Source organism: Megalobrama amblycephala, linkage group LG14 (genome assembly GCF_018812025.1).
Source record: "Megalobrama amblycephala isolate DHTTF-2021 linkage group LG14, ASM1881202v1, whole genome shotgun sequence".
Taxonomy (NCBI): Eukaryota; Metazoa; Chordata; class Actinopteri; order Cypriniformes; family Xenocyprididae; genus Megalobrama; species Megalobrama amblycephala.
This window is the reverse complement of record NC_063057.1, coordinates 35,430,483-35,456,850: the sequence shown is the minus strand read 5'-3', so window position 1 is coordinate 35,456,850 and position 26,368 is coordinate 35,430,483. Positions and strand designations below refer to the sequence as shown.

At 42.3% G+C, this 26,368-nt stretch overlaps 2 protein-coding genes across 2 annotated transcripts; one reads left to right on the top strand and one right to left on the bottom strand.

Moving 5' to 3' along the window:
• The first annotated feature begins 2,138 nt into the window (after window positions 1–2,138).
• On the top strand, window positions 2,139–4,796 carry LOC125244450. Its single transcript, XM_048154532.1, has 3 exons — window positions 2,139–2,173; window positions 3,155–3,681; window positions 3,880–4,796. The coding sequence occupies exons 1-3, from the start codon at window positions 2,139–2,141 to the stop codon at window positions 4,677–4,679; spliced, it is 1,362 nt and encodes a 453-aa protein (XP_048010489.1). The 3' UTR covers window positions 4,680–4,796.
• A 17,298-nt stretch (window positions 4,797–22,094) lies between these two features.
• LOC125245005 (integrin alpha-X-like) lies at window positions 22,095–25,901 on the bottom strand. The gene is made up of 12 exons (XM_048155427.1): window positions 25,802–25,901; window positions 25,504–25,645; window positions 25,238–25,336; window positions 25,084–25,163; window positions 24,853–24,939; window positions 23,906–23,984; window positions 23,659–23,754; window positions 23,474–23,554; window positions 23,231–23,341; window positions 23,019–23,132; window positions 22,693–22,794; window positions 22,095–22,574 (listed from the first exon to the last, which is right to left on the bottom strand). Exons 1-12 carry the CDS (start codon window positions 25,819–25,821, stop codon window positions 22,491–22,493), a joined length of 1,095 nt encoding a protein of 364 aa, XP_048011384.1. The 5' UTR covers window positions 25,822–25,901; the 3' UTR covers window positions 22,095–22,490.
• Window positions 25,902–26,368: the final 467 nt, after the last annotated feature.

Sequence of the window (26,368 nt, the reverse complement as noted above, 5' to 3'; positions counted from 1 at the left end):
TTAGGAGACAAACAAATTTAACACAGACACACATGTTGTACTATTTCAGTACTAGTTATTCCAACTTACACAAGACACATGGTCTAAAATGCATAGCATCTAACCTCAAACCTAAGTGTGTCAACGCATCACTTACAGTAAGGCAGTCATGTGTTTTAAAGAATAAATTCAACTAGTCTAGGTGCACATGTAGCACAAACAACTAGAATGTGTGTTCTGTGAGAACAATGTGTCTAACACAATTACAAATTTGAATCCTTCCATGGATTCCTCATAATTCTCTTCAGCACTGATAGTGCTCCCAACTTCTGTCTTCATTCTGGTTCCATCTTACTACATTCTATTTCCTTCTGCTCCTCTCCAAAATTCTTTCTTCTTCCAAGCCATTGCTTGAATCATCATGAGATTAAAGGCCATCCCTGGCCATCATAATATAATATATCATGATGTGATCATAATATAAATTATATTATATTAAAATAGTATAAATTAAAAATAATTTTATTTGCTGGTATCAAGAGGGTCTTGGCTGAGTAATTTGTGAAGAGTGACTTATCACCTCACTGATCTTTTAGAAGGCATCTGGCCCTGTAGCTACAGCTGTGATCGCATTGCTTTGTGTTCACAGCAACAGGCTAAACTGGAAACAGTTATAGACTTTGATGCTGTGAATATTGGGTCAAATCATTTGCTCCATTTTAAGATTTTTGTGACAACAATATAGAATTGGACACAATTTTCTTATTTTTGGGCTAAGACATTCTCCTGAGACTCTATTTGGATATGAAAATAAAGGTTGGACAAACACACGTCTGATTGAGAGCACAAAGATTAATTGTTGGTCGGTTTGTTTTTTTCAGTCTCTTTTGAGATACTGAACAACATACAAGAGTGCAGTAATTTTAAGGTCTGAACTAAGACCAAGGTAAAAGATATGTTTTATAAGACTGAGCCTTAACCAGTGCTGTTTACACTATTTATGGTATCAGTCGTAAACCTTCTTAGCACCTCTTGAACAATTTCAAAGTGATGTAATTAATCTTATTCTTTGGCTAAATTTCTTTTATGAAACAAAGACAAGCTGAGCATGTCCTCTGAATAGGGTGAAATCCCTCAGGCTTGGTTACAAGGTCTCTCAATTATCATTATATACATCAGTTTTAACATTTAGTATATTTTCCTAATTGCAGTCTCTCCAGGACTTCTGCATGGCAGCAGTTCTCTAGGACTGAGACAGAAATATACCCAAATCTTTTCTTTTGAAAACTTTTTAGTTTTACAACATTGTTTTGTCCAGCTTTACATTCCACACACAAAGGATTTCAGTGAGATTTTTCTCCCTTGTTATCTTTTGGCTTATCCAATCACAAGATTTTTTCACAACGTGACCATTTGCTTATTTTCAGTATTGCAACGTCGTTGCAGCAAGACAAATAAACATGTAGCCGAGATTCTTTACCTCAGAATTTAGGTTTCAATTTACAGCCCTCTGTTGAATACCAGAATAAAATTTGGATGATGTTATTCCAATTTAAGGTTAATCTCTTGCTGCGTGGGCAAACAAGGAGATCTTTAAAGTTTAAAGCAAGGGATATCATTTCTCATATACGCTGCCGCTATCATGTCCCTGATAACATGTGGTTGTCTAACTCTCCAGCCCCACCGGATTTCGGTCTCCGGTCTTAAATATGGGTATGCCGACCCATTCTACGAATGTGTAGGATGCAATTATCTTTCCCTCAATACTTCTAAAAGGCAAATAAGAATGGACTTACCACAGCTGAAGAAAGAGAAGATGATCAAGCCTCTTACTTGTTGCAAATCCCAATTTTCCACTGAAAAGACACTCGCCAACAGGATATGGGAGATCACGGAGGGAACGTCACCACTTTGTAAGGCCCACCTAATGGGTCCAATGACGGTTTCCCACAGGACAGGGAAGGTTTAAGCGTGTATGCCTTTTCAGCGTCTCTATTAAGTTCACTTAATTTCACTCGCTTAATCTGACTCCAATTTCAAATGATTCTTACACTTAGGTTGTGTTTCCAATTAGAAATTCATCATTAGTTATGCATTAATTTAGATATTTGATGATTCTGGATATTCCATATTTCAATTGTTCAGTCATTAGGGACCCGATGCCGCACAGAGATACTCGCCCCGGGATTTCGCGGTAAACTCACGGACATAAACTCGCCAGTCTGATCTTCGTCAGAGGGTGTAATAAGTTGGCTAATACCTTTAGTCGGTTGCCTACTGCTCACTCGAACAAAAGTGTATTTTAATTTAGCCACTTCCATACAACTTGCTAAATCAGCGGTAAACAGAAATCAAAAGGTCTTCAGATGAAGTGCCTACTGCTCCTTCATTCATGCGCCTTCAGTTTGTTTTACCCTGGACACAGATTTACGGTAGCATTAGCCTCCCATAATTTACTGGTAATAATGATATCAGGAGAATCCAGAGTAAATCAAATATAACATTTTATTTGTCAGGTAAAAGTGTATCGTGTCAATTACACACATAACCAATTAAAGCCAATTCAGAAATGATAAATGCATAACATCGATTACTCAAAGAAATGCATATACACACAGTGATACATGAATGTCTTCAGACATTCACCCATCTCTGTATGGGGGTTCTGGTTACAGAAGGTCCCCCCTGACTGCTTTGCTCTTTACCTTTTATACCAGACCAGAACAAAAGGGTTGTAAATATTTACTACACCAACACCTGTTTTGGGGGAGAGGAGTGGGTTTTCACAAACGGCACCACCCAAAAGAGGACAGAATTTTCCTTAGTTTTCAATCTTCTTCATGATACTAGTGACTGCTGTGAAATTGAGACCGTTTTACCAATCGCACTGAGACAAATTAAATAATACCAAACATGAAAAGGGAAAAACAATAGATACACAAGTTACATTATATGTTTTGAATAACTTTCAGTGACTTGAGCCAGAGGAAGGGGAGGTGTGTGTGTGTGTGTGTGTGTGTGTGTGTGTGTGTGTGTGTGTGTGTGGTGGGGGAGGCGTTGTCCTTTTGGGGTTAGGGCGAGGCGTTGTCCATTGCTACTTCTTTGAGATCTTCTTTCCAGATTAAAGTTTTATTACTTTATTGCAGGACGCTTTATCTCAGTTTTTGTTTAGCAGGAAAATCAAGCCTTACACCACTACCTGTCCGCTAGACCCTATCCCCACTCATCTTCTTCAGGCCATCTCCTCCTCAATTCTACCTGCACTCACTCACATTATCAATTCCTCCCTTCACACTGGAACATTTCCCACAGCTTTTAAGCAGGCTAGGATTACCCCACTGCTTAAGAAACCCACTCTGAATCCAGCACTTTTAGAAAACTACAGACCAGTATCCCTTCTTCCTTTCATTGCTAAGACACTTGAGAGAGTTGTATTCAACCAACTGTCTACTTATCTCACACAGAACAACCTCCTTGACAACCACCAGTCTGGTTTCAAGAGTGGCCACTCAACTGAGACTGCCCTGCTCTCAGTCACTGAAGCCCTGAGACTGGCACGAGCATCTTCAAAATCATCAGTACTCATCTTGCTGGATCTGTCTGCTGCCTTTGACACAGTGAACCACCAGATCCTCCTGTCTACACTCATGTCGAAGGGCATCACGGGAACCGCGCTCCAGTGGTTCGAGTCTTACCTCTCAGGTAGGTCCTTCAGGGTATCTTGGAGAGGTGAGGTGTCCAAGTCACATCATCTTGCTACTGGGGTACCTCAGGGCTCTGTGCTTGGACCAATTCTCTTCTCCATCTACACGTCATCACTAGGATCGGTCATTTAGGATCATGGTTTCTCCTATCACTGTTATGCTGATGACACACAACTCTACCTCTCATTCCAACCAGATGATCCGACGGTTGCTGGTCGCATCACAGCCTGCCTGACAGCCATTTCTGCCTGGATGAAGGACCACCACCTCCAACTCAACCTTGCAAAAACGGAACTGCTTGTGATCGGTGCAAACCCAACACTTCATCACAACCTTTCAGTTCAACTTGGGTCTTCAACCATCACTCCTTCCAGGACAGCCAGAAACCTTGGAGTGGTGATGGATGATTGTCTAACCTTCACAGATCATGTTGCAGCAACGACCCGGTCCTGCAGATTTGCCTTGTACAACATCAGGAAGATTAGACCCTTCCTATCGGAACATTCCACACAAATTCTTGTCCAAGCTCTTGTTCTATCCAGACTGGACTACTGTAATGCTCTCTTGGCTGGCCTTCCAGCATGCACTATCAAGCCTCTGCAACTGATCCAGAATGCTGCAGCAAGACTGGTCTTCAACGAACCGAAGAGAGCGCACGTCACTCCTCTCTTCGTCAGTCTGCACTGGCTGCCAGTAGCTGCTCGCATCCAATTCAAGGCTCTGATGTTTGCCTACAGAACGACCGCTGGCTCTGCACCGCTATACCTTAACTCACTACTTCAGACTTACGCGCCCTCCAGAAACTTGCGTTCTGCAAGTGAACGGCGCCTTGTGGTGCCATCACATAGGGGCACAAAATCACTCTCACGGACCTTCTCCGGGACTGTTCCTGGCTGGTGGAATGACCTACCACGCTCTATCCGAGCAGCTGAGTCTCTAGCCATTTTCAAAAAAATGCTAAAGACGTATCTTTTTCGTCAGCACTTGACCCAGTAGTAGTAGCACTTACCTTGATTAATATTCTTCTCCTATCTATTTGTGTATTTATTTAAAAAAAAAAAAAAAAAAAAAAAAATTTCGCTATGAGCACTTTACTGACATAACTATGACTTCACTCAGCACTTACATACTGTTGTTCTCATGTTGATTTGATTGATTCTACTACTCTCATTTGTAAGTCGCTTTGGATAAAAGCGTCTGCTAAATGACTAAATGTAATGTAATGTAAATGTAATGTGCACAGGGGGTGGCCTGGTGGCTAGAGCCACTGCCCCTCTGTCCTCATTGGCTGAGATGACCCTCTAGGCCGGAACTTCCCTCTCCCTGTGCTGAACACGAATTCAGCAAAGTGATCTCCCCTAAGTGAAAATGTGCTATGAAAATGCCAACAAGGGAAAATAGCTGTATTTAGGGATGCCAAAGTAAAGCAGACTAGATAAATAAACCAATAAAGGACAGGGTCGAAGCCAAGAGGATGCTCCCACCCTGATAGCAGTACTTTTGATACTCAGATCTCACATCAGAATTGGCTGCTGGAATGTACAAACTCTGGAAAGTTGGCACAAACAGTGACTGAAATGAATCATTACAATCTGAGCCTACTTCGCAATACAGACTCAATGTCAGAAAAGGGAAACTCAGCATAGGGGAAAATATCATCTGGTCAGGGAGAGAAGGAGGAGTAGCCATCATCATAAGCAAAAACAAGGTCAAGTCAGTATTACAATGGAAAGTAATTAATGAATGTTTACTGTAGGTAAGAATGAACGTCAAGTGCCCATTATCATTACATATGCACCAACCAATGATGCAGATGAAAAAATTAAAGAGGGATTCTACAGCCAATTCCATTCTTATCCCAAGACATGATATACTACTCATCATAGGGGATTTGGATGCAAGAGTTAGCAACAACAATAAAGACACAGAAAGAACAATGGGAAAGCATGCCCTGGGCAAATGCACAGATAATGGCTAGCACCTCATCAACTTCTGTTTAGGAAATAACTTACATTCAATAAACAATTGTTTGGATATTTTAAAATAAATAAGTCATTGGCAGCACCTCTGTACTCACAAAAATGTTGACAAATTAACATGGACATCTCCAGACGGAAGAACCCAGAGTAAAACAGATCCTGTCATTGTCATTGGCAAACGCGAAACGCATTGACCACAACCTCCTTATGGCGAAGCTGACTCTCAAGCTGAGAAAGGTGATAACTGGAGTAGGTGTAAATGCTTTGACATATCAAAGCTTAAAGACCCCCTGATAAAGAGAGAATTTGGCATCGCTCTGAGGAACTGCTTCACCATTCTTGAAGACAAAACAACAGCAATATCCATCAATACTTTAAATCAAGTGATAAGAGAAGCCAGAAAAGCCATGTTAGTTCCCAGAAAAAAAAAGCAAAAGCAAAATGGATCTCAGAAGCAACACAGAAAACCATCAAAGAAAGGAGGAAACTAAAAAACTCTTACTTAGTCAATAAGGCTAAAAGAAAAAAAAAATCACAGCACAATTCAGAGAAAAAGATAAGAAAGTAAAATCTTCAGCAACAAGAGACAAATGGAAATACATTGACCAGCTCCCAGAGGCTGCTGAGACAGCCACAAAACAAAAATGAAAAAGTCTACCAGATCACTAAAAGGTGACTATAGACCAGGGATGGGCAAACTCGGTCCTGGAGGGCCACTGTCACCTCCCAATCATCATTAAGGAGACATGGCCTCATCCAATCACTGCCACACTGCCTGTTTAAAAGCTATCTGGTGTACTTCATTGAGAGTCATGCAGTGTGTGTGTTCCTTTCTTTGGTAATTTATATTTTGTTGTAATTTGTTGACTGAATCCTACTCTGTGACTATGTGAACCTGTTACTTCTTACTTGTGCCTTATGCTGCTGTTCAGTAGAACTTGATGTTCTTTTGTTTGGGAAAGGGAACAGGTATCAGATTGCATGATATACATGGTGCAAGTGGTGTTTGAGTGTTGACACATTAGGCAAAGAATATACACTAACAAGAAGCGACAGTCAACAGAACATTCCATTGAAACACCGGCGCCCAGCAAGCGGCCCTGCGTTTCCACCATTTTGGAGTGATGTGTGTCGGGTCCCCGCTATGATAACAGTGCCTTTATCAAATGTTTACAGAACATGCGGGAACCCAGTGTGCCTGTTGCTTTCTCTATTTCTGCTTTATTACATGATAGAAAGCCTAAGGCCTTCTCAAACCGTTTGGCAAACCCATTTAATCTGCTGCCTATTACACGTCGAACTAAGATTACTATAGAGACAGAAAGTAAGACTGTTAAGTTAGCACTTTTAAACATCCACTCACTTAAAAATAAATCACTTCTCATCAATGAATTAATAACCACAAACAACCTAGATTTTATGCTTCTAAATGAAACATGGCTTGAAGACAGTTGCAGTTCAACAATCCTGAATGAAACAGCCCCTCCTAACTTTACTTTTATGAGTGTCTGCAGAGCTATTAGGAGAGGTGGAGGTGTTGCTGCTCTATTTAAAGATGTCTATCAATGCAAGCAAGTGTCATTTGGTGATTACTTGTCTTTCGAATACTTGGGTATTGTGTTAAAAGGTGCTCCACGCATTCTACTTATAGTTATTTACAGGCCTCCAAAATACTCTCCAGCCTTTGTGGAGGACTTTACAGAACTGTTATCAGCAATTTCCTCAGAGATTGACTGTTTTGCTATTACTGGGGACTTTAACATCCACATAGAAAATTCAGAATCCAATATGGCAAAAAGAAATCATAACTGTTTTGAATACTTTTGATCTGACTCAACATGTACATGGACCTACACACAATCGTGGACACACTCTAGATTTAATTATTAGTAAGGGTCTAAACATTTCATCCATTGTCATTAAGGATGTAGCGCTATCTGATCATTTCTGTATTTTCTTTGATATATTGATCTCTCCAACTGTTGAAGCTAGAACTGTCTCGGTCAAAAAGCGATGCTTAAATGAGAATACTAGTGCACTGTTTATGAAGGCTATATCTTTAACACCAAGCATATCTGCAGACTCTTTTGATTTTCTCCTTGATTCTTTTAACTCAAAAGTACAGAATGTTATTGATAACATTGCTCCTGTGAAAGTCAGGAAGAAAAGTGGCAGACAAAAAGCACCGTGGAGAAACTCAACAGCAGTGCAAAATATGAAAAGACATTGCAGAAATGCTGAGGCGAAAGACAAAACTTGAAATCCATTATAACATCTATAAAGATATTCTTCATGCTTTCAATGTGGAACTAGGCAAAGCTAGACAGACCTTCTTCTCAAATATTATAAACAGAAACTTAAACAACACCCGCACTCTTTTTGCTACTGTAGAGAGACTAACAAACCCCCAAAGTCAGATTCCCAGTGAAATGCTCTCAGACAGCAAATGCTGTGAGTTTGCTTCCTTCTTCTCTGAGAAAATTAATAATATCAGAAAGGCGATCAGCACATCCTTGAGCTACACTGGGGTAAAACAGATCAGATCACAACCTCAGAAAGCAGCTATTATGTCTGTTTTTGAAGCAATTGATGGTAAAATTTTGGAAGAAACAGTACAGCACCTGCAAAATTAGAAGGCCAACGAAACACTCTCAGAAGGTTCACAACATATTTACAATATGTCTGGGATATGTGGTGCTGTTAGCCATTTCAACAGTCGTCAGAACTACACATTTATTTGATCCCAAAGGAGTTAGATCGGCAGAATTATTGGCTTCATTCAGAAAGGACCATACCACTGGCAGCCAAACAGCAATGCACAACATTAATAACTGCTGGGACTGTCATTTACATAAGATTATAATTGTATACAATATTGTATTAAAATATTGTGAATTCTAGTTGCTGTGTTTCGGCGTGTTATTACAGGATGAACAAATTCATGACACGAGCTGACTACATTACTTAGTTCAAGTACATGCATGCATGATTTTGTGCAAATATAAGTTGTAATTTTATGTCTATCTTGTATAAATATATATGAATTACCCTATATAGGATGTGTTCCTTTGAGTTAATTAACTTAAAGCGCTTCATTTTACGGATGTTCATTCAGCGCGTGCAGCTCAAATAATACTGTTATCAAAATGAAATGATTTGAGAAAAAAATCTGTTATTGTTCGTGATCCTTATTAATCAAACCATGTGTTGCTGAATATAATACAAGAACAATATAAGAGCTAGTTATTAAAAATAATGTATCATTTTTTTTTAAAATATGAAAGTTTTAATATTACTGTAAACATTTTAATGACTAAATCATTGCTGTTTGAGCTGCGCACGCTGAAGCTGAAGAGAATAAAAACCCGTAAACAAAGTTAATTAACTCAAAGGAACACATCCTATATAGGGTAATTCATATATATTTATACAAGATTGTCACGATCATCGCCTGCTCCTGTCAGTTCCCGGACTACACTTCCCACAATCCTCCCTGTCTGTCACATGCTCACGTCACACCAATCACCTGTTGCCACATCCACCCTAGCACACCACACTAATCACCACACCCAACTGCAGCTCATAACCAGGACTATAAAGGACTGTCACACACACCACTTCACCGCGAAGTCTTGATCTTGCCCCGGCTGTCACTACTGAGCGTTATTACCCCGTTGGATTACCTGTCACTGTCTTTGTTTGCCTAACGTTTCCTGACCCTTTGCTGCCTGCCCATCGACCCTGCGCCTGCTCTCTGGACTGTGAACCTTGCTTGTTGCCCTGACCCCCTGCCTGTCTCTGACCACGTTTCTGCCTGTTCTACGTTGCTGTGTTTGCTGATTCTGACCCCTGCCTGTACGACGACGACTACTTTTAATAAAGCTTGCAAAATGGATCCCATGTCGAGTATTGAATCATTACAGAAGACTTCGCCACTACCACGATCCAGCAGCTTTCCCGGAGTTCAGTTGTACGGTATGGACATTGATCAGTTGTTACTGTGGAGTACGCAGGGCACGCGATCGTTAGAGGATTATGTGCAGGAATATCTGGACATTGCTTACCTCTCTGATCTTCCGGACTGTGCACTGATTGACTTCTTCTGTGACGGCGTCAACCAACCTCTCCAAAATCAACTAAGACGAGAGGGACCGCGTTCGTCACTCAGCAGCTTTATCGACTATACATTGTTGACTGTTGGCTCTCCGTTTACTGTGGGTGTCGCGGAGGAATGCGACACCATGGTGAATCCCGTAATGGCCGCCGCGCCAGGTAACACACACAAGATGGCGGAAACCATCACAACAGCAACAGTTCAGGTCTCCACGGATCGCCCAGAACAAAGTCACGCCTTCGCTGATCGCCCAGAGCATCGTCACGTCACTGGATCAGTTAGAGAGCGGCTAGGGTTGCGTTCCAGTGTGGCTGATCCACCGCTGATTTCAGCACGAGCTGCTGGTATTCCTAAACATCAGCCGGCCGCTTCGCACTCCAGCCCGTCGGACACTTCGCTTTCAAGCCAGCCGGTCGCTACGCTCTCAAGTCAGCCGGCCGCTTCGCACTCAGGCCTGCCGGTCGCTTCGCACTCAAGCCAGTCTGCCGCTTCGCTCTCAAGTTCGCCGGTTGCAACGCTTTCAAGTTCGCCGGTTGCAACGCTTTCAAGTTCGCCGGTTGCAACGCTCTCAAGTTCGCCGGTTGCAACGCTCTCAAGTTCGCCGATTACAACGCTCTCAAGTTCGCCGGTTGCAACGCTCTCAAGTTTGCCGGTTGCAACGCTCTCAAGTTCGCCGGTTGCAACGCTCTCAAGTTTGCCGGTTGCCACGCTCTCAAGTTCGCCGGTTGCCATGGACTCAGGTTCGCCAATTGCAACGCACTCAAGTTCGCCGGTTGCTATGGACTCAAGCGCCCTGGACGCGCTGGACAAGATGGCTGCTTTGCCAGTGCCCACGGGCAAGATGGCCGCCCCTGCAGTACTCAAGGATGTGGGGGGCGTTCCAGCCATTGAGTCCGCTCCAGAACCCGCTTCAGCCAGTGAGCCTGCTCCTGAACACGCTCCAACCGGTGAACCATCGCCTCATCCTCGGAAGAGGAGGAGGAGGAGGAAGAGGAAGGCTCATTCTATTCTTCCCCTTCTTACACCTAGGCTCCTCGCTCTGCCGGCGCCACCTGTGCTTCTTGCCCTGCCGGCGCCACCTGTGCTTCTTGCCCTGCCGGCGCCGCCCAAGCTTCTTGCCCTGCCGGCGCCGCCCAAGCTTCCAGCCCTGCCAGCGCCATCCACGCTTCCAGCCCTGCCAGCACCACCCAAGCTTCCAGCCCTGCCAGCGCCGCTCAAACTCCTTGCGCTGCCAGCACCACTCAGGCGTCTTGCCCTGCCGGCTTCACCCACACGCCTGGCCCTGCTGCCGCCACCCGAACTCCTTGCCCACGAACCTGCGACGGGCTCCGCTGAAATCCCCAAGAACTTTTTGGGGGGGGGGCAGTATACCTAGGGGTGGGAGCTTGTGGGTGGGGACCCTGCTCGGCCGCAACCATCAGCGTGCTCCGAACGGCTAGGGCCGCCCATGGACTATAAACCCCTATGGCCACTAATGGACTCTGACCCGCCGTGGCTGCCCAAGCCGCCTGACCTGCCGTGGCTGCCCAAGCCGCCTGACCTGCCGTGGCTGCCCAGGCCACCTGACCCGCCGTGGCTGCCCAAGCCGCCTGACCTGCCGTGGCTGCCCAAGCCGCCTGACCTGCCGCGGCTGCCCAAGCCACCTGACCTGCCATGGTTGCCTGAACCACCCGACCTGCCGTGGCCGCCCGAGCCACCCGACCTGCCATGGCCGCCCGAGCCACCTGACCCACCGTGGCTGCCTGAGTCCCTGGGGCTGCATTGGAGATCCCGTCTGCCGTTAGATCTCCAATGCACCCACCCCCCCTCCCTAGCTGTTCCTTTTACGGCGCGAGGACGCGCCTTCCGGGAGGGGGGCGTTATGTCACGATCATCGCCTGCTCCTGTCAGTTCCCGGACTACACTTCCCACAATCCTCGCTGTCTGTCACATGCTCACGTCACACCAATCACCTGTTGCCACATCCACCCTAGCACACCACACTAATCACCACACCCAACTGCAGCTCATAACCAGGACTATAAAGGACTGTCACACACACCACTTCACCGCGAAGTCTTGATCTTGCCCCGGCTGTCACTACTGAGCGTTATTACCCCGTTGGATTACCTGTCACTGTCTTTGTTTGCCTAACGTTTCCTGACCCTTTGCTGCCTGCCCATCGACCCTGCGCCTGCTCTCTGGACTGTGAACCTTGCTTGTTGCCCTGACCCCCTGCCTGTCTCTGACCACGTTTCTGCCTGTTCTACGTTGCTGTGTTTGCTGATTCTGACCCCTGCCTGTACGACGACGACTACTTTTAATAAAGCTTGCAAAATGGATCCCATGTCGAGTATTGAATCATTACAAAGATAGACATAAAATTACAACTTATATTTGCACAAAATCATGCACGCATGTACTTGAACTAAGTAATGTAGTCAGCTCGTGTCGTGAATTTGTTCATCCTGTAATAACACGCCGAAAAACAGCAACTAGAATTCACAATATTTTAATACAATATTGTATACAATTATAATCTTATGTAAATGACAGTCCCAGCAGTTATTAATGTTGTGCATTGCTGTTTGGCTGCCAGTGGTATGGTCCTTTCTGAATGAAGTCAATAATTCTGCCGATCTAACTCCTTTGGGATCAAATAAATGTGTAGTTCTGACAACTGTTGAAACGGCTAACAGCACCACATATCCCAGACATATTGTAAATATGTTGTGAACCTTCTGAGAGTGTTTCGTTGGCCTTCCTCTGGTAGTTGTAACTGCTGTCACCATAGACTTAAACAGAGCGCGCAGCTGTGACCGGTCACAAATATGGCGGCGGGCATAGCGGAAGTGACGTCTTTGAAACCCATGGATAAATGTCGGCTGCGCTACCGGAGCGCCACCTAGTGGCTGTTAGCAAAAAAGTATCATAGTGTTGCCTTGGGTTCTAAGTTCTTTGCATTAGGTAAGGAGGAAAGGAGTGTGCCTCACCCCTTGGAGAAAAAAAAAACAAAAAAACAGGGGGATGCAGTGGACACTCACATCTACTTTGGAAAACCTGGTCTATGCTGACGACATCGGGCTACTTTCAAGCAGGATCAGCATGAGCAAAGCAAACCAAGTGTATGCTATACGCTCTATCCCATAATAAGGTCCAACATTTTAAACCAAAGCTACGATCAAGATTTTCAAGAGCAAAGTGCTCAGCGTACTCTTTTGTGGCTCAGAATTTTGGAAAACTACTACTGCCAGAGTAAGCTTGACATCTTTCAAAGCAAATGCCTCGGGCAAAAGAGATCTTCTGAGCAGAGCAGGAATGATAACTATCTTAAATTATACATCTGCGCAGCTGGAGATGGTTCTGTCACGTCTGCAGAAAGTCGCCTAACTCTTTGCTCAGGAGTCAGGACATCACTCTACTGGACACCACAGGGAAAAAGAAACAGTGGCAGACCAAAAGAAACAGTTGAAAGACATTTGAAAGTGAGAAAGCTGACACTCCAGACAGTTCCCAACTTAAAAACAATTTGGTGAGCTTGCTGCAATTGAATCAGACACCCTGACTTACTCAAATGCTTATTCCATACACAAATTATGTTATGCATAAAAATGATGGGTAACACTTTATTTTAATGTGTCCTTGTTACAAATACTATAGTACTTGTATTTACTATAGTAATAACCATAAATTTGGCATAATTACATGAAACTAACCCTAAACCAAACCCTAATCCTACCCTAACCCAATTAAGTACATGAACTCTAAAAACTAATTCAGGGGACCTTTAGTCATTACTTAAATATATATACTGTTGTGAAATAAATAAAAAAATCAAGTTCTGAAATGCTGTTAGACTTTTTACTTGTAATTGTTATTTTATTGAGCTTGGATGACACACAAATTATGCCTATTGATTCGATATACTATCATGACTTGTCATAGTTTAACATTTTCAGTTAATCAAAAAATTATTTAATTTTAAGTTCTGTTAATGTAAAATACAATCTGATGACGTACGTGTATACGTGTTTCATTGTTTTGAGTTGTATGAACACTTCTTTAATTTAGACGAACTTAAGTTAAGTGAAACTGGGCTGGGATTTATATTTCCCATCATGCTTTGCCCATGGCACTTGAAAGGGAGAGTAAAGGCTAAAATTACACTCAAAAAAAAAAAACAACAACTTGTTGGTCTAACTTAATTCAATTGTGACACCTATTTTGTTACGAGTGGTTGTAGTACCAAGCACAACAAAGACGAAGATGACAATAACAACAATACTTTAATTCCAAACAGGGTAAAGACAGCATACACACATGTACATATAAACGAGAACGGACAAGGAGTGAAGGAGAACACAGGGTATATATACATGTGACTAACAAAGGAACTAAACAAGGTGATGGGATAATTAACAAGACACAGGTGGATCAAATGAACTAATCAACAGAACGGGGAAACTAGGTCACAGGGGAAGACGGAAACATGAGGCTCTGTAACATATTTTCACACAGTTGAACTGATTTATTTGAACTTAAGCTAGGTTAATTGTACTGATGAGTGAAATTCATCCTAATTGAATGAGATCACACCAGTTTCATTTGACATATTCTGTGAATGTTTCCTGAACATAATTCACTCTTGTTGATCCAACCAGTGCTATTGCAATTCAGACTGGTGCCCTTGTGCAGAGTTGCTCAAGTTTTCTGCGCTTTTAAGGAAATGGAAAGACCTGTTAGTGTTTAAGTGTTTAATGTTTAGTTATTTTGAACATTTAAAAGAGTTTGTAGCGTATAAAATGTTTTGTTTTTTGTTTGTTTTTTTGTTACCATCGTGGTGAAGATGTGCGCTTGTGAGTAGCTGTTGTACACATGCATACATGTTTCATGACCGTTGAGAGGGGTAAAGCTGATGATTATGTAGACTGTGTAAATTATGTGCTGGCCCTCAAACTAATTTATTTATATTTCTATAAAAACTAAACTAAAACAACACTTTTTCATATGCTAAGTGTGTCACGGTTCATGAATCCGCTGTCTCATTCTGGTGTCTGTGTGATGGTGTGGGTGTGTCACCTGATTGTTTTGTGTGGGCGTCGCCGCTGATTGTTGATCAGCGGCAGCTGGGAGCAATTACCATCTGCCTATATAACGCCTTGTCTTTCGTCTCTTGTTTGTCAGATCGTTGTACGGTGTCCGCGTGTTGTTTCCTGTGTTGCTTGTTGTGTGTTTCCCTGGACTGGACCTTGATTCTTTGCTTCCTGGTTTTCGTGTTCTCGTTGGATCTCTCTCTGGACTTCACGGACGGATTACTTCACGGACACTGCTCTTCGGTCATCTCTCATCACGGATCTTCACCGCCCATCGACGTCCCTGTGTTACCACTCTCCTGCTGACTGTTATATGTTCTTTGTGTATGTTGAATCTGACTACCTACGGTGTGAAGCTCTATTAAAGAGATTTAACTTGCATCTGCATCCTTCCTTCATTCCGTGACAGAACGATCTGACCAACATGGATGCAGCGAGTTCAGCAGCTTTAACGGAGTTCATCAACCACAGCATCTCCCGCATGGACCAGCAGCAGGAGAGCATCACTTCCACCGGACGCGCTGTCCAAGCGCTGGTAACACAGGTGTCCGAGCTCTCCCGGGAGCTTCAACAACTTCGCGCTCCCACTGCGCCACCCACACCGCCTGTTCCCCCCGCGTCGCTGGAGCGACGCGATCTACCGGAGCCCCGCCTGCCTGTGCCCCAGAGTTACGCCGGTGAGCCAGAGTTTTGCAGAGCTTTTCTGAATAAGTGTTCCTGCATTTTTCTCTGCAGCCTCGTACATTCGAGCGTGAGGAATCCAAGGTGGCGTTCGTCCTTACATTGTTGACTGGGAAGGCGGCTTTATGGGGAACGGCGGTGTGGGAGAATAAAGACCCATGCTGTTCCTCGTTCCAGGCACTCTCCGCCGAGATGAAGAGGGTGTTCGACCGTGCGGTTGCAGGAAAGGAGGCCGCTCGCCAGCTTACCGAACTCAAGCAGGGCAGCCGCACGGTCGCGGATTATGCCATCCAGTTCCGCACCCTCGCGGCGGAGTGCCGTTGGAACGAGGAGGCGCAGTGGGATGTGTTCCTGCATGGGCTGGCCGGCCGTATTCACCGCGAAATTTACACCCTGGACCTTCCTCAGACTTTCAACGGGCTGGTTGATCTCGCTTTACGGGTGGATTCCCGCCTCCAGAAACTGGAGTTTTTGGAGGTCCCCAGCACCAGACTACAGGGAGCGGAGGGCCGGACGGCCAGCGCTGCTAATACGGTCGGTCCCGCCACAGATCCTGAGCCCATGCAGGTTGGGAGAGCTCGGCTTTCCCGGGAGGAGAGAGAAAGGCGGAGATCCCTGGGCTTATGCCTTTACTGTGGAGCATCGGGACATCTTCTCAGGTCTTGTCCAGTAAAAGACCAAGCCCGATAGTAAACTCGAGGCTACTATCGGGCGGGATCTCCGCTGAGAAGTCCTCACCATCACCTCTTCTCCCGGTAAGACTGAGATGGGCGTCTCACAACATCACCTGCAATGCACTCGTTGACTCCGGGGCTGAGGGGAACTTTATGGACACCAGCTACGCACTACAGCACGGACTACCCATCTCTTCACTCACTCACCTGGTTACAGTCAACGCACTCAACGGTCAACGTCTTCCTAACATCTCTCAGACCACGGATTACGTCACCCTCATCACCTCCGGTAACCACAACGAGAGGATTCAGTTCATGCTTTTGGACTCACCGCAAGCACCCGTAGTTCTCGGACACCCCTGGCTCATCAAGCACAATCCTCGGATCGACTGGCAACTCAACACCATCACCGAGTGGAGCACTTTGTGTCACAGGTCTTGTCTTAAGTCTGCTTGTCCCACTGTGTCTGTCTCTGTGTTACAGGAAAGGGCTGCGGATTTGTCTAACGTGCCCGCGGAGTATCTGGACCTGAAGGAAGTGTTCAGTAAGTCCCGTGCTGCTTCTCTCCCTCCGCATCGTCCCTATGACTGTGCCATAGACTTAGTTCCGGGTAAGTCTCCGCCTAAGGGCAAATTATACTCTCTGTCTGTTCCCGAGAGGGAGGCCATGGAGAAATACATTTCTGATTCTCTGGCAGCCAAGTTCATCCGCCCTTCCTCTTCTCCAGCGGGGGCGGGGTTCTTTTTTGTGGGGAAGAAGGACGGATCTCTGCGACCTTGTATTGATTACCGAGGGTTGAACAACATCACGGTAAAGAATACTTACCCTTTGCCGTTGATGTCTTCAGCCTTTGAGAGGTTGCAGGGAGCGTCCGTTTTCACTAAATTGGACTTGAGGAACGCTTATCATTTGGTCCGCATTAGGAAGGGGGATGAATGGAAGACCGCTTTTAACACCCCTAGAGGGCACTTTGAATACTTGGTTATGCCCTTCGGGCTTTCCAACTCGCCCGCGGTCTTCCAGGCACTCGTCAATGACGTGTTGAGAGACATGGTTGATCAGTTCATTTATGTCTACCTGGATGACATATTGATATTTTCGTCGTCTCTCCAGGAACATGTTCAACACGTCAGACGAGTGCTCCAGCGTCTGCTAGAGAATGGGCTTTTTGTCAAGGCGGAGAAATGCGAATTTCATGCACAGTCTGTTTCCTTTCTAGGGTACATCGTCTCGTCCAAGGGAATTCGCATGGATCCTGACAAGGTTAAGGCTGTGGTGGATTGGCCAAGTCCAGATTCCCGTAAGGCCCTACAGCGGTTTCTGGGGTTTGCCAATTTTTACCGGCGTTTTATTCGCAATTTCAGCCAGCTAGCCGCGCCTCTGACCGCCTTGACCTCACCACGAACGACCTTCAGGTGGTCAGATGCAGCTCAGGTTGCATTTGCCAAACTGAAGAGCCGCTTCGTTTCGGCTCCCATTCTTATCGCCCCTGATCCTTCGCGTCAGTTCGTGGTGGAGGTCGATGCGTCAGAGGTGGGGGTAGGAGCAGTTCTTTCCCAGCGGGCGCCCTCGGACGATAAGATGCATCCCTGCGCGTATTTTTCTCATCGTTTGTCTCCCGCTGAACGCAATTATGACATTGGTAACAGAGAGTTGTTGGCAGTCAAATTAGCGTTGGAAGAGTGGCGTCATTGGTTGGAGGGGTCGGGGGTACCCTTCATCGTTTGGACTGATCACAAGAACCTAGAATATATTCGATCGGCTAAAAGACTCAACTCCAGGCAGGCTCGGTGGGCACTTTTTTTCGGACGTTTTGACTTTGCTCTATCGTACCGCCCGGGCTCCAAAAACATCAAGCCCGATTCTTTATCTCGTATTTTTGATCCATCCGAGCGCCCGTCTACTCCCGAGTGTATTCTTCCTGAGACATTAGTAGTCTCCACTCTTACATGGGAGATCGAATCGAAGGTCCTGGCGGCCTTAGAAGGGGTAATGCCTCCGCCCGGGTGCCCACCGAACCGTTTGTTTGTGCCGGAGGAGTTAAGGTCCTGCGTCATCAAGTGGGGGCATTGTTCCAACGTGGCTTGTCATCCAGGGGTTAATCGAACCAGATTTTTGGTTAAGCAACGATTCTGGTGGCCTGCTATGGCTCGGGACATCCGCAGTTTTGTTTTGGCTTGCTCGGTTTGTGCCACTGGTAAGACGTCCAACCGCCCTCCAGATGGGTTACTCCAACCGCTGTCTGTCCCTTTGAGACCCTGGTCCCACATCGCTCTAGATTTTGTCACCGCCCTCCCACCCTCCCAGGGGTACACGGTCGTTTTGACCGTAGTGGACCGGTTCTCGAAGGCGACTCATTTCATTCCCTTGACCAAATTGCCCTCTGCCAAGGAGACAGCGGTTACTGTCGTAGACCACATCTTTCGGTTACATGGCCTCCCGGTAGATGTGGTGTCCGACAGGGGTCCCCAGTTTGTGTCCAAATTTTGGCAGGAGTTTTGTAGACTGCTGGGCGCGACGGCTAGTCTTTCCTCTGGGTTCCATCCCCAGACCAATGGACAGACCGAGAGAGCCAACCAAGATTTAGAGCGTATGTTGCGATGTTTGGCGTCCAAGAATCCTTCCTCCTGGAGCCAACAACTCTCTATGATTGAGTACGCACACAATTCGTTACCAGTGTCTTCTACGGGCCTCTCTCCGTTCGAATGCAGTTTAGGTTACCAGCCACCTGTGTTTCCCAGTCTGGAATCCGAAGTCGCGGTCCCCTCTGCTCACGCCTTTGTCCAGAGGTGCCACCGCACTTGGAACAGAGCCCGCGAGACTCTGTTGCAAGTGAGGGCGCGCACCAAGGCTAAGACTGATCGCCACCGGTCAAAGCCTCCCGTATACGTCGTGGGTCAAAAAGTGTGGCTTTCTACCAAGAACATTCCGCTCCGTTCCGTTGCCAATAAGTTAGCTCCCAAATTCATTGGCCCGTTTCCTGTCACTAAAATTATTAGCCCAGTGGCAGTCCGACTCAAATTGCCTCCGGCGTACAGGAGGATTCATCCCGCCTTCCATGTTTCCAAAATTAAGCCTGTTTTTCACTCACATCTTAATCCGCCTACTCCGGTTCCCCCACCGCCGCGGCTCGTAGACGGGGAACCAACCTATTCGGTTAATCGCATTCTGGACTCGAGGCGGAGGGGACGCGGATTCCAGTACTTGGTGGACTGGGAAGGTTACGGTCCGGAGGAGAGAAGTTGGGTTCCTGCTAGAGACATTCTGGATCACTCCCTTATCGATGATTACAATCGGCAGGTAAGGAGTTCTGGGAACGCCGTGAGGCGTTCCTAGGAGAGGGGGTACTGTCACGGTTCATGAATCCGCTGTCTCATTCTGGTGTCTGTGTGATGGTGTGGGTGTGTCACCTGATTGTTTTGTGTGGGCGTCGCCGCTGATTGTTGATCAGCGGCAGCTGGGAGCAATTACCATCTGCCTATATAACGCCTTGTCTTTCGTCTCTTGTTTGTCAGATCGTTGTACGGTGTCCGCGTGTTGTTTCCTGTGTTGCTTGTTGTGTGTTTCCCTGGACTGGACCTTGATTCTTTGCTTCCTGGTTTTCGTGTTCTCGTTGGATCTCTCTCTGGACTTCACGCACGGATTACTTCACGGACACTGCTCTTCGGTCATCTCTCATCACGGATCTTCACCGCCCATCGACGTCCCTGTGTTACCACTCTCCTGCTGACTGTTATATGTTCTTTGTGTATGTTGAATCTGACTACCTACGGTGTGAAGCTCTATTAAAGAGATTTAACTTGCATCTGCATCCTTCCTTCATTCCGTGACAAAGTGTAACATTTGTAGCATGCAAGTAATGATCAGATAAAGAACTTCTCATAACTGGCTTTAGAACAGTTAAAGCTTGTTGAGAACAACATAGATTTATTTTATGTAGCCACCCACAGCCTAACCACATCAGCATAATGGTAACCTCAAAAAATTGACATAACAAACTCTTTTAAATGTCAAATATAACTGAACATCAAACTTTAAAAGGTATTTCCCTTTGATAAAAAACACATTAAACAGCACTTAATTTACTGTCCCGAGCTATCCCTACGCAAAGCATGCTGGGAACTAGAAATCCACTACCCATTTTCAATCAATGCAACATAAATGATTCATGTAGTCCCAACACAAATGGTTTAGGTTAACCTAACATTTTGCAAATATAATTTCATTTAACATAATACAATTGAGTGCAAATGCCAATTAAGTAAAAAACTAAAGATTTGTGTTGGTTCAGCTTATTTTATTTAAATAAACTGAGCAAGCAGCTAGAATCATTTTTTTGAGTGTAAGTATATAATTATTATATAATGTTTTTTGCACAAGATTAATGGTAAGGGAGATTTAGCAGTAATTAGTGTTTTGTTATGCTAATTTAGAAGAGTATCTGTTAATGTGGGTTTTTGGAGATTTACCATCATGGTGACAAGCGGTGCTTGGTAAGTTCATGTTACTTAGAAATGCATTTTATTGTGTCTAAAAAGCATCTTCGCTTTACTTAAAACATTATGTTGGATCAACTTAAATAGTTGCATTCATGTTGACAATTATTAAGTTCATGTTACTTAGAAATGTGTTTTTATTGTGGCAAAAAAATGTCTTCACCTTACTTAAAACATTATCAACTCAAAATATTGCTTTGAATTAATGTAATTCTCCCAATTGGCTTAAGTTAAACATTCTAGTGGAAAATGTTAACATTTTTTTTTTGTTGAACCAATGTTTTATTTTTTAGAGTGTGTGCTTAATTAATATTACTCAGTACTTATATGTATAATGTTGATGAATATCATGATTATGCAATTACTCTATTTTGTTTAAAGTTGTTTTTTTTCTTTGTAGAAGCTTTATGTAACCCAGTTAGTGATGATGCATAAAAATGTATTGAAATGATGGAATGTAGAAAAGAAAACTATGTATAAGAATGATATTAATTGCTATTATGTATGCATGTATACTTAACCATGTTGCAGTGATTTGTATATGGCTGTTTTACTTACAGTATATGTTTATGTTAAAAAGAAATATTAAACTGTAGTGTACAGTACAAAATTTATATTAAAGTAACTAAGAGTAGAGAACATTTATGTATTAGATACAAGGAAATTGTAGTGCTGTAGATAAGGCATATTTTACAGACGAAATGGAGACAGACACAGAGGAGAAGAGCCAAAAGGAGAGCTAACAGGAGAAAACGCTACTTCAGAAACACCTTAAAAGGATTGTGGAAGACTGGGCAGCTCTCCAACTGATGACAACAGACGAGAACTGAACATCAGCAGTAAACTGTTTGAGTATAAAAGACTGATGAGAAGACTGGCCAGGCAGATACTGATTGAGCAGTGTCTCTCGATGCGAGAAACCCAGCTAATTACATTACATTAATTGCAAATAACTGTCTACCGGTATTTTTATTACTAAACCTTTGAGCACGAACAGACCACAGAGAAGTCTTCTGAGCAAATTGTAATTAATGTTTGAATGCTTATGATTTAGGTCAGATTTGACTTACTCTACCTAACCTGAGAATAATAAATAATAAAGTTAAAGGTGTTTAGGTAAAATTTATACACCATAAAACAATAATTACACAGTAGTAGGGACACATTTAAATAAAGTGTAACCAAATAATGAGACAAAAAAGTATAATGGTTAATGGCAATTTTTTTTTATTTTTTGTTGCTTTCCTTGACAATAAGTGCCATAATATATATATATATATATATATATATATATATATATATATATATATAAAATGCAAAAATATCTGCTAAGCAAAATAAACATTATCTTTATATTAAGCAGAAAGCAATAAAACATTTTCAAAATACACCCAGAGTAAATCCTTATTATGAAAATCTGAAGAAACCTAATAATAAAAAAATCTCAAAAACCATGTGCATGTGAAGAAAAGAGTTTATACTCAGTCATTAGAAGTGATATGTATCAGAGTTACGATCAGTTTTGTCATTCTTAAGTTGACTTAGTTTCCCTGTGTCTGATCATTGTGTTCACTTGTTACCTAATTAATTACTTAAGAATGACAAAACTGAACATAACTCTGACAATATGAAATAAGCTCAAAATTTGACCACTTTTTTTATTCTCATAAATTGTTCTAAATCAGGCTGAAATATTTTGCTACACTGAGGCGTTAAATATATTCATGTTTCATTCTCAAGCCCACAAAACACAATCGGTACATATATATCTTATAACTATTTGAATGCACATTATTGTGTCATGTTTGGTTCTCTTCCTGCATCCCGCTGTGCCTCCAGCAGTATCTGCTTGTACTGGCTTTTGAAGAACCCAGCCTTGTAAAGAGAGAAAATATGCGGTAGCATGCTGTAAGCATTAAAAAATATAGATTGTTTAGCAAAAAAGGTGAAAGTGTCAGGGACTACTGAAACTAATTTTATAATGGCCGAATACCTTATAGAAGGCTGCTGTGAGGACAGCCAGTCCTCCTATCACCCCTCCAATGATCTCTTTGGTCAGGTTCACGTCCTCATACACCTCCACTTGAGTATTAATCTACATACACACACATGAATACAATATAACCTCTGACAATCCACCTTCACATATAAACATAATATCTTTAAGGCCTGATACATGTGTTTCAGCTTCAAAAAAATGTTTAAAGTTTAAATTTTAAAAATGTTGTTTCAATGTAAAGTTTTTTATTACATTTGATTTGATTTAAATTTTATTTTTAACATAGGCTATTTGGTTAATTTGTGAAGAAAATGCATTACCTGGAGAGACGGTGCGGTGTGTTGAGAATCAGAGGAAAAGAAAATATATTTGCTCTCGTCGTATTCCAGTGACGCTGAACTGATCAACTCAAACACAGCAGCTCTGAGTCCAGTCTAAAAGAGACACAGAATATGACAATAAGAAATGATCAAACAATTATGAATATATATGGTCTGTTTTGTGATATGAATTAGCTTTAAAAGTCAGATACCTGCTCAATCCATCCAGAGCTCACATTGCCAGATATATAATAGAGTTTCCTTTCATTCTTTATGAGATTGACATCACAGCTGAACACGGCACACACCGCCACAGAGCAGTTCTGACACACACACACACACACACACACACACACATCCAAAGAGATGGAGCAATGTGGTCAATGCACAAAAAAGGTGAAACATGATATTTTATGGATTTGTTTTAGTTAGATCAGGGAATGAAACTCAATTACCACCACATGATCCTTTTTAAGTACTTCCACAAAATTGGTTACAATCGGCTGCTCTTCCCTCTGTTTCACACAGTCTGGAATCTAAAAAGCACATAATTTACTGTTTGTTTGTTTTGTTATTTTATTTGGAAAATGTGAATCAATGACATTGATGGTCTTTTCCTAACACATTCATATATACTAACCAGAAAATTTTTGTCAGTCCAGATGAATTTATCTCCCAGAATCACTGGTACTCTGATAAAAACTTTGAAAGTTAATTCTCTAAAATCATTTTCAACCTGAAATAGAGAAGGACATTAAAATTCCATTTTTGCCATGAAAAGACATTTATATAGAGAATAAGACAGTGAAATTCAGTTTTGGATTAGATAATGTGTATATAATTATTTTTTTTATGTTCATGGAAGTGTGTGTATTTCACTCCAGTACCTTTAGGATCTGTTTGACTGGTTTATCAGAATCATTTTTCTGTGCAGTAAAATGAATGTGGAGGCTTGAATCTTCATGTCTTATTTAAAATAAAGGGAAAATATGTCAGTGATTAAAATCTTTTGTGTGTGTGTGTGTGTTTGTGTAAAGTTTGAAATGAAGAAATTAAAGTTATTTATAAATGCATCTTTATATAATAATTGCCAAATAAAATAAACATTTTGGAATCCTTTAAAACAAGCAAATAAAGACATTTTGGATTTCTTTACTGTAGGACAGCCATTAATTCCTCAAGTTACCTAATGAGATTTTGTCATCTTCCCCCTTGAAACATGCCAAATTATGCAGACATAATTTTTGGTGTGGCTGTTATAAGGAAATTATGAAAACATGCAAAAACAAAAGAAACCAACTAAATATTAATAACTGATCATGTTCTAGTTAATGTATGTTTTAGTTTTAACTATAGTTTGCCTTTTTTGGTAAATAAATACCTTAAACATGTTTTGTAACACATTATTTTAGTCCTTGTCACACATTTTACATAGTTACTATAGTAATACTACAAACTACAAACTACAATATACTACAAACCCTATTCCTGCACCAATCCCTGTTGTAAGTACATATTAATTAATATTAATCAGTACATAACTGTATAATTACACAGTAACAAGGACACCTTAAAATAAAGTGTAACCCCATGTTTAGTGTTTTGTTCTTCCCTTATATTTAAAATATTAAAAAAAATAATATTAATACATTTTTTGAATTATATTTATTGTAAAAGAAAATTCAACCCTGACTATATTAAACACTGCAACTGGTTTTGCTTCAGAACCCCAGATTTTTACACTGACCATCAAGTGGAAATAATGTTTATTGTCAATTCTTGGTGCTGAAGCAAAACCAGTTGAGAATGACTGTTGAAAAACAAGAGCACTAACCTTATTAAGGCAATGCTAATGGCATATTTGACACCAATGCTCTTCTGTCTGAATAACTGACTGGTTTGAGAGTGTTGGTCATTCCCACTGTAAGTGATGGAGGGTTTTGGTTAGTAGTAGCATTTTCAGTTATCAGTTTCTCACATGTGAGCAACTACTTAACAGCTCATGGTTAAGCGATGTATTTGTACACTGAGTGCACTCAAACATCTCATAGAAAATATGTAATACCTGTTGATCTGAGCAGTGAAATTCAAACTTTGATCAAAGGTGCCTTCTTTAATGATGCTGTATGTAATAAGAAACACAGCCTAGAAGTGTAACAGAGGAAACGATGAGTGCTTGAACAGAAAAAGACACAGGACAGTTGAAAAAGTGAGCTCACCTGAGCGTTGTGCTTGAGGATGGGTTTACTGATGTGGCAGGTGGTTTCTCCAAATGAACCTCTTTGCTCACTGTCAAGAGATTCACACTCCACTCTGCTCTGCTCATACAGAAAATCATGTGTAAATACTCATTCAATAATAAACTCATAGTAAATTCATTGGCAATAAACATTCCAATTGCCTAAAAAAAACTGCCTCTCGGAAAAACTGCACTTGATTCGTGGACAAATTGTGAGTCTCTTTAATACAATCATCCTGGTGTCACCTGTTTAGATGTGATTCTCCTGTAGGAAAGTCCAAAGGGGTATTTGAGGGTGAAGTGGGTGTTGAATGAGTTTTCTTCTCTGTTATCTACAAACACTGTCACATTGATCTCCTGCATTATCCCAACCTCTATGTTTGTAGCCCTGGATAACAGAAACCAAAGAGAGATTCTCACAGTATAAAAAGGATGATGCCATAACTTGTCATTGTTAATCTCCAATTATTACTCTCTTTCCATGTATTCATGTGTGTAGATATTTAATGTAATACAGAAAAACTAATCATAAATATTTGCTCACCCAGAGAAATTGAAATCCATCCTGAGGTCATCAACACAAATATCATCATGTCCACAGTTTATCTCAAAATCCAGCTGTGGAATGAGGTGAGATATTTAGATATACAGTACATTCTTAAATCATAATTCCACTAGATATGTAATAATTAATATCTTTAGACAAAAAAAAAAAAAGAAAAAAAGAAAAGTAAATTAAAATAATACTATGATTTATGAGCGCACCCCCATATATGTACCGAGAGAGAATTCTGAATTTCAACTTTCTTTGGCAAAAGGGTTAGGGATCGAGAAAGGTATTTTGAAGAAACGTTCCAACTAGATCCAAAACAACATTGAACCCATTTGTCACATTAAAAAGAATGTTATTTTTTTATTTAATACTATCCTGAATAACATATTTTACAATAAAAAGAAATTTATGTCCACTAACATTGGCACCCTTGGTAAATATGAGCAAAGGTGGCTGTGAAAATAAATCATTTTATCCTTTTGATCTTTCATAAAAAAAATAAAAAAAAATCCCAAAATTCTAACCTTTCATCGAAGTAATGAACATTTAGGAAATAAA

Coding starts and splice junctions, on each gene's coding strand:
- LOC125244450 (XM_048154532.1), top strand. CDS start 2,139: ATGCCGCACAGAGATACTCGCCCCGGGATTTCGCG. Junction 2,174..3,154: donor ACTCGCCCCGGGATTTCGCG/GTAAACTCACGG, acceptor TTTGTTTAGCAG/GAAAATCAAGCCTTACACCA. Junction 3,682..3,879: donor GTTCGAGTCTTACCTCTCAG/GTAGGTCCTTCA, acceptor CATTCCAACCAG/ATGATCCGACGGTTGCTGGT.
- LOC125245005 (XM_048155427.1), bottom strand. CDS start 25,821: ATGGATTTCAATTTCTCTGG. Junction 23,342..23,473: donor TTAAAAAGGATCATGTGGTG/GTAATTGAGTTT, acceptor TGTGTGTGTCAG/AACTGCTCTGTGGCGGTGTG. Junction 22,575..22,692: donor TCACAGCAGCCTTCTATAAG/GTATTCGGCCAT, acceptor TCTCTTTACAAG/GCTGGGTTCTTCAAAAGCCA.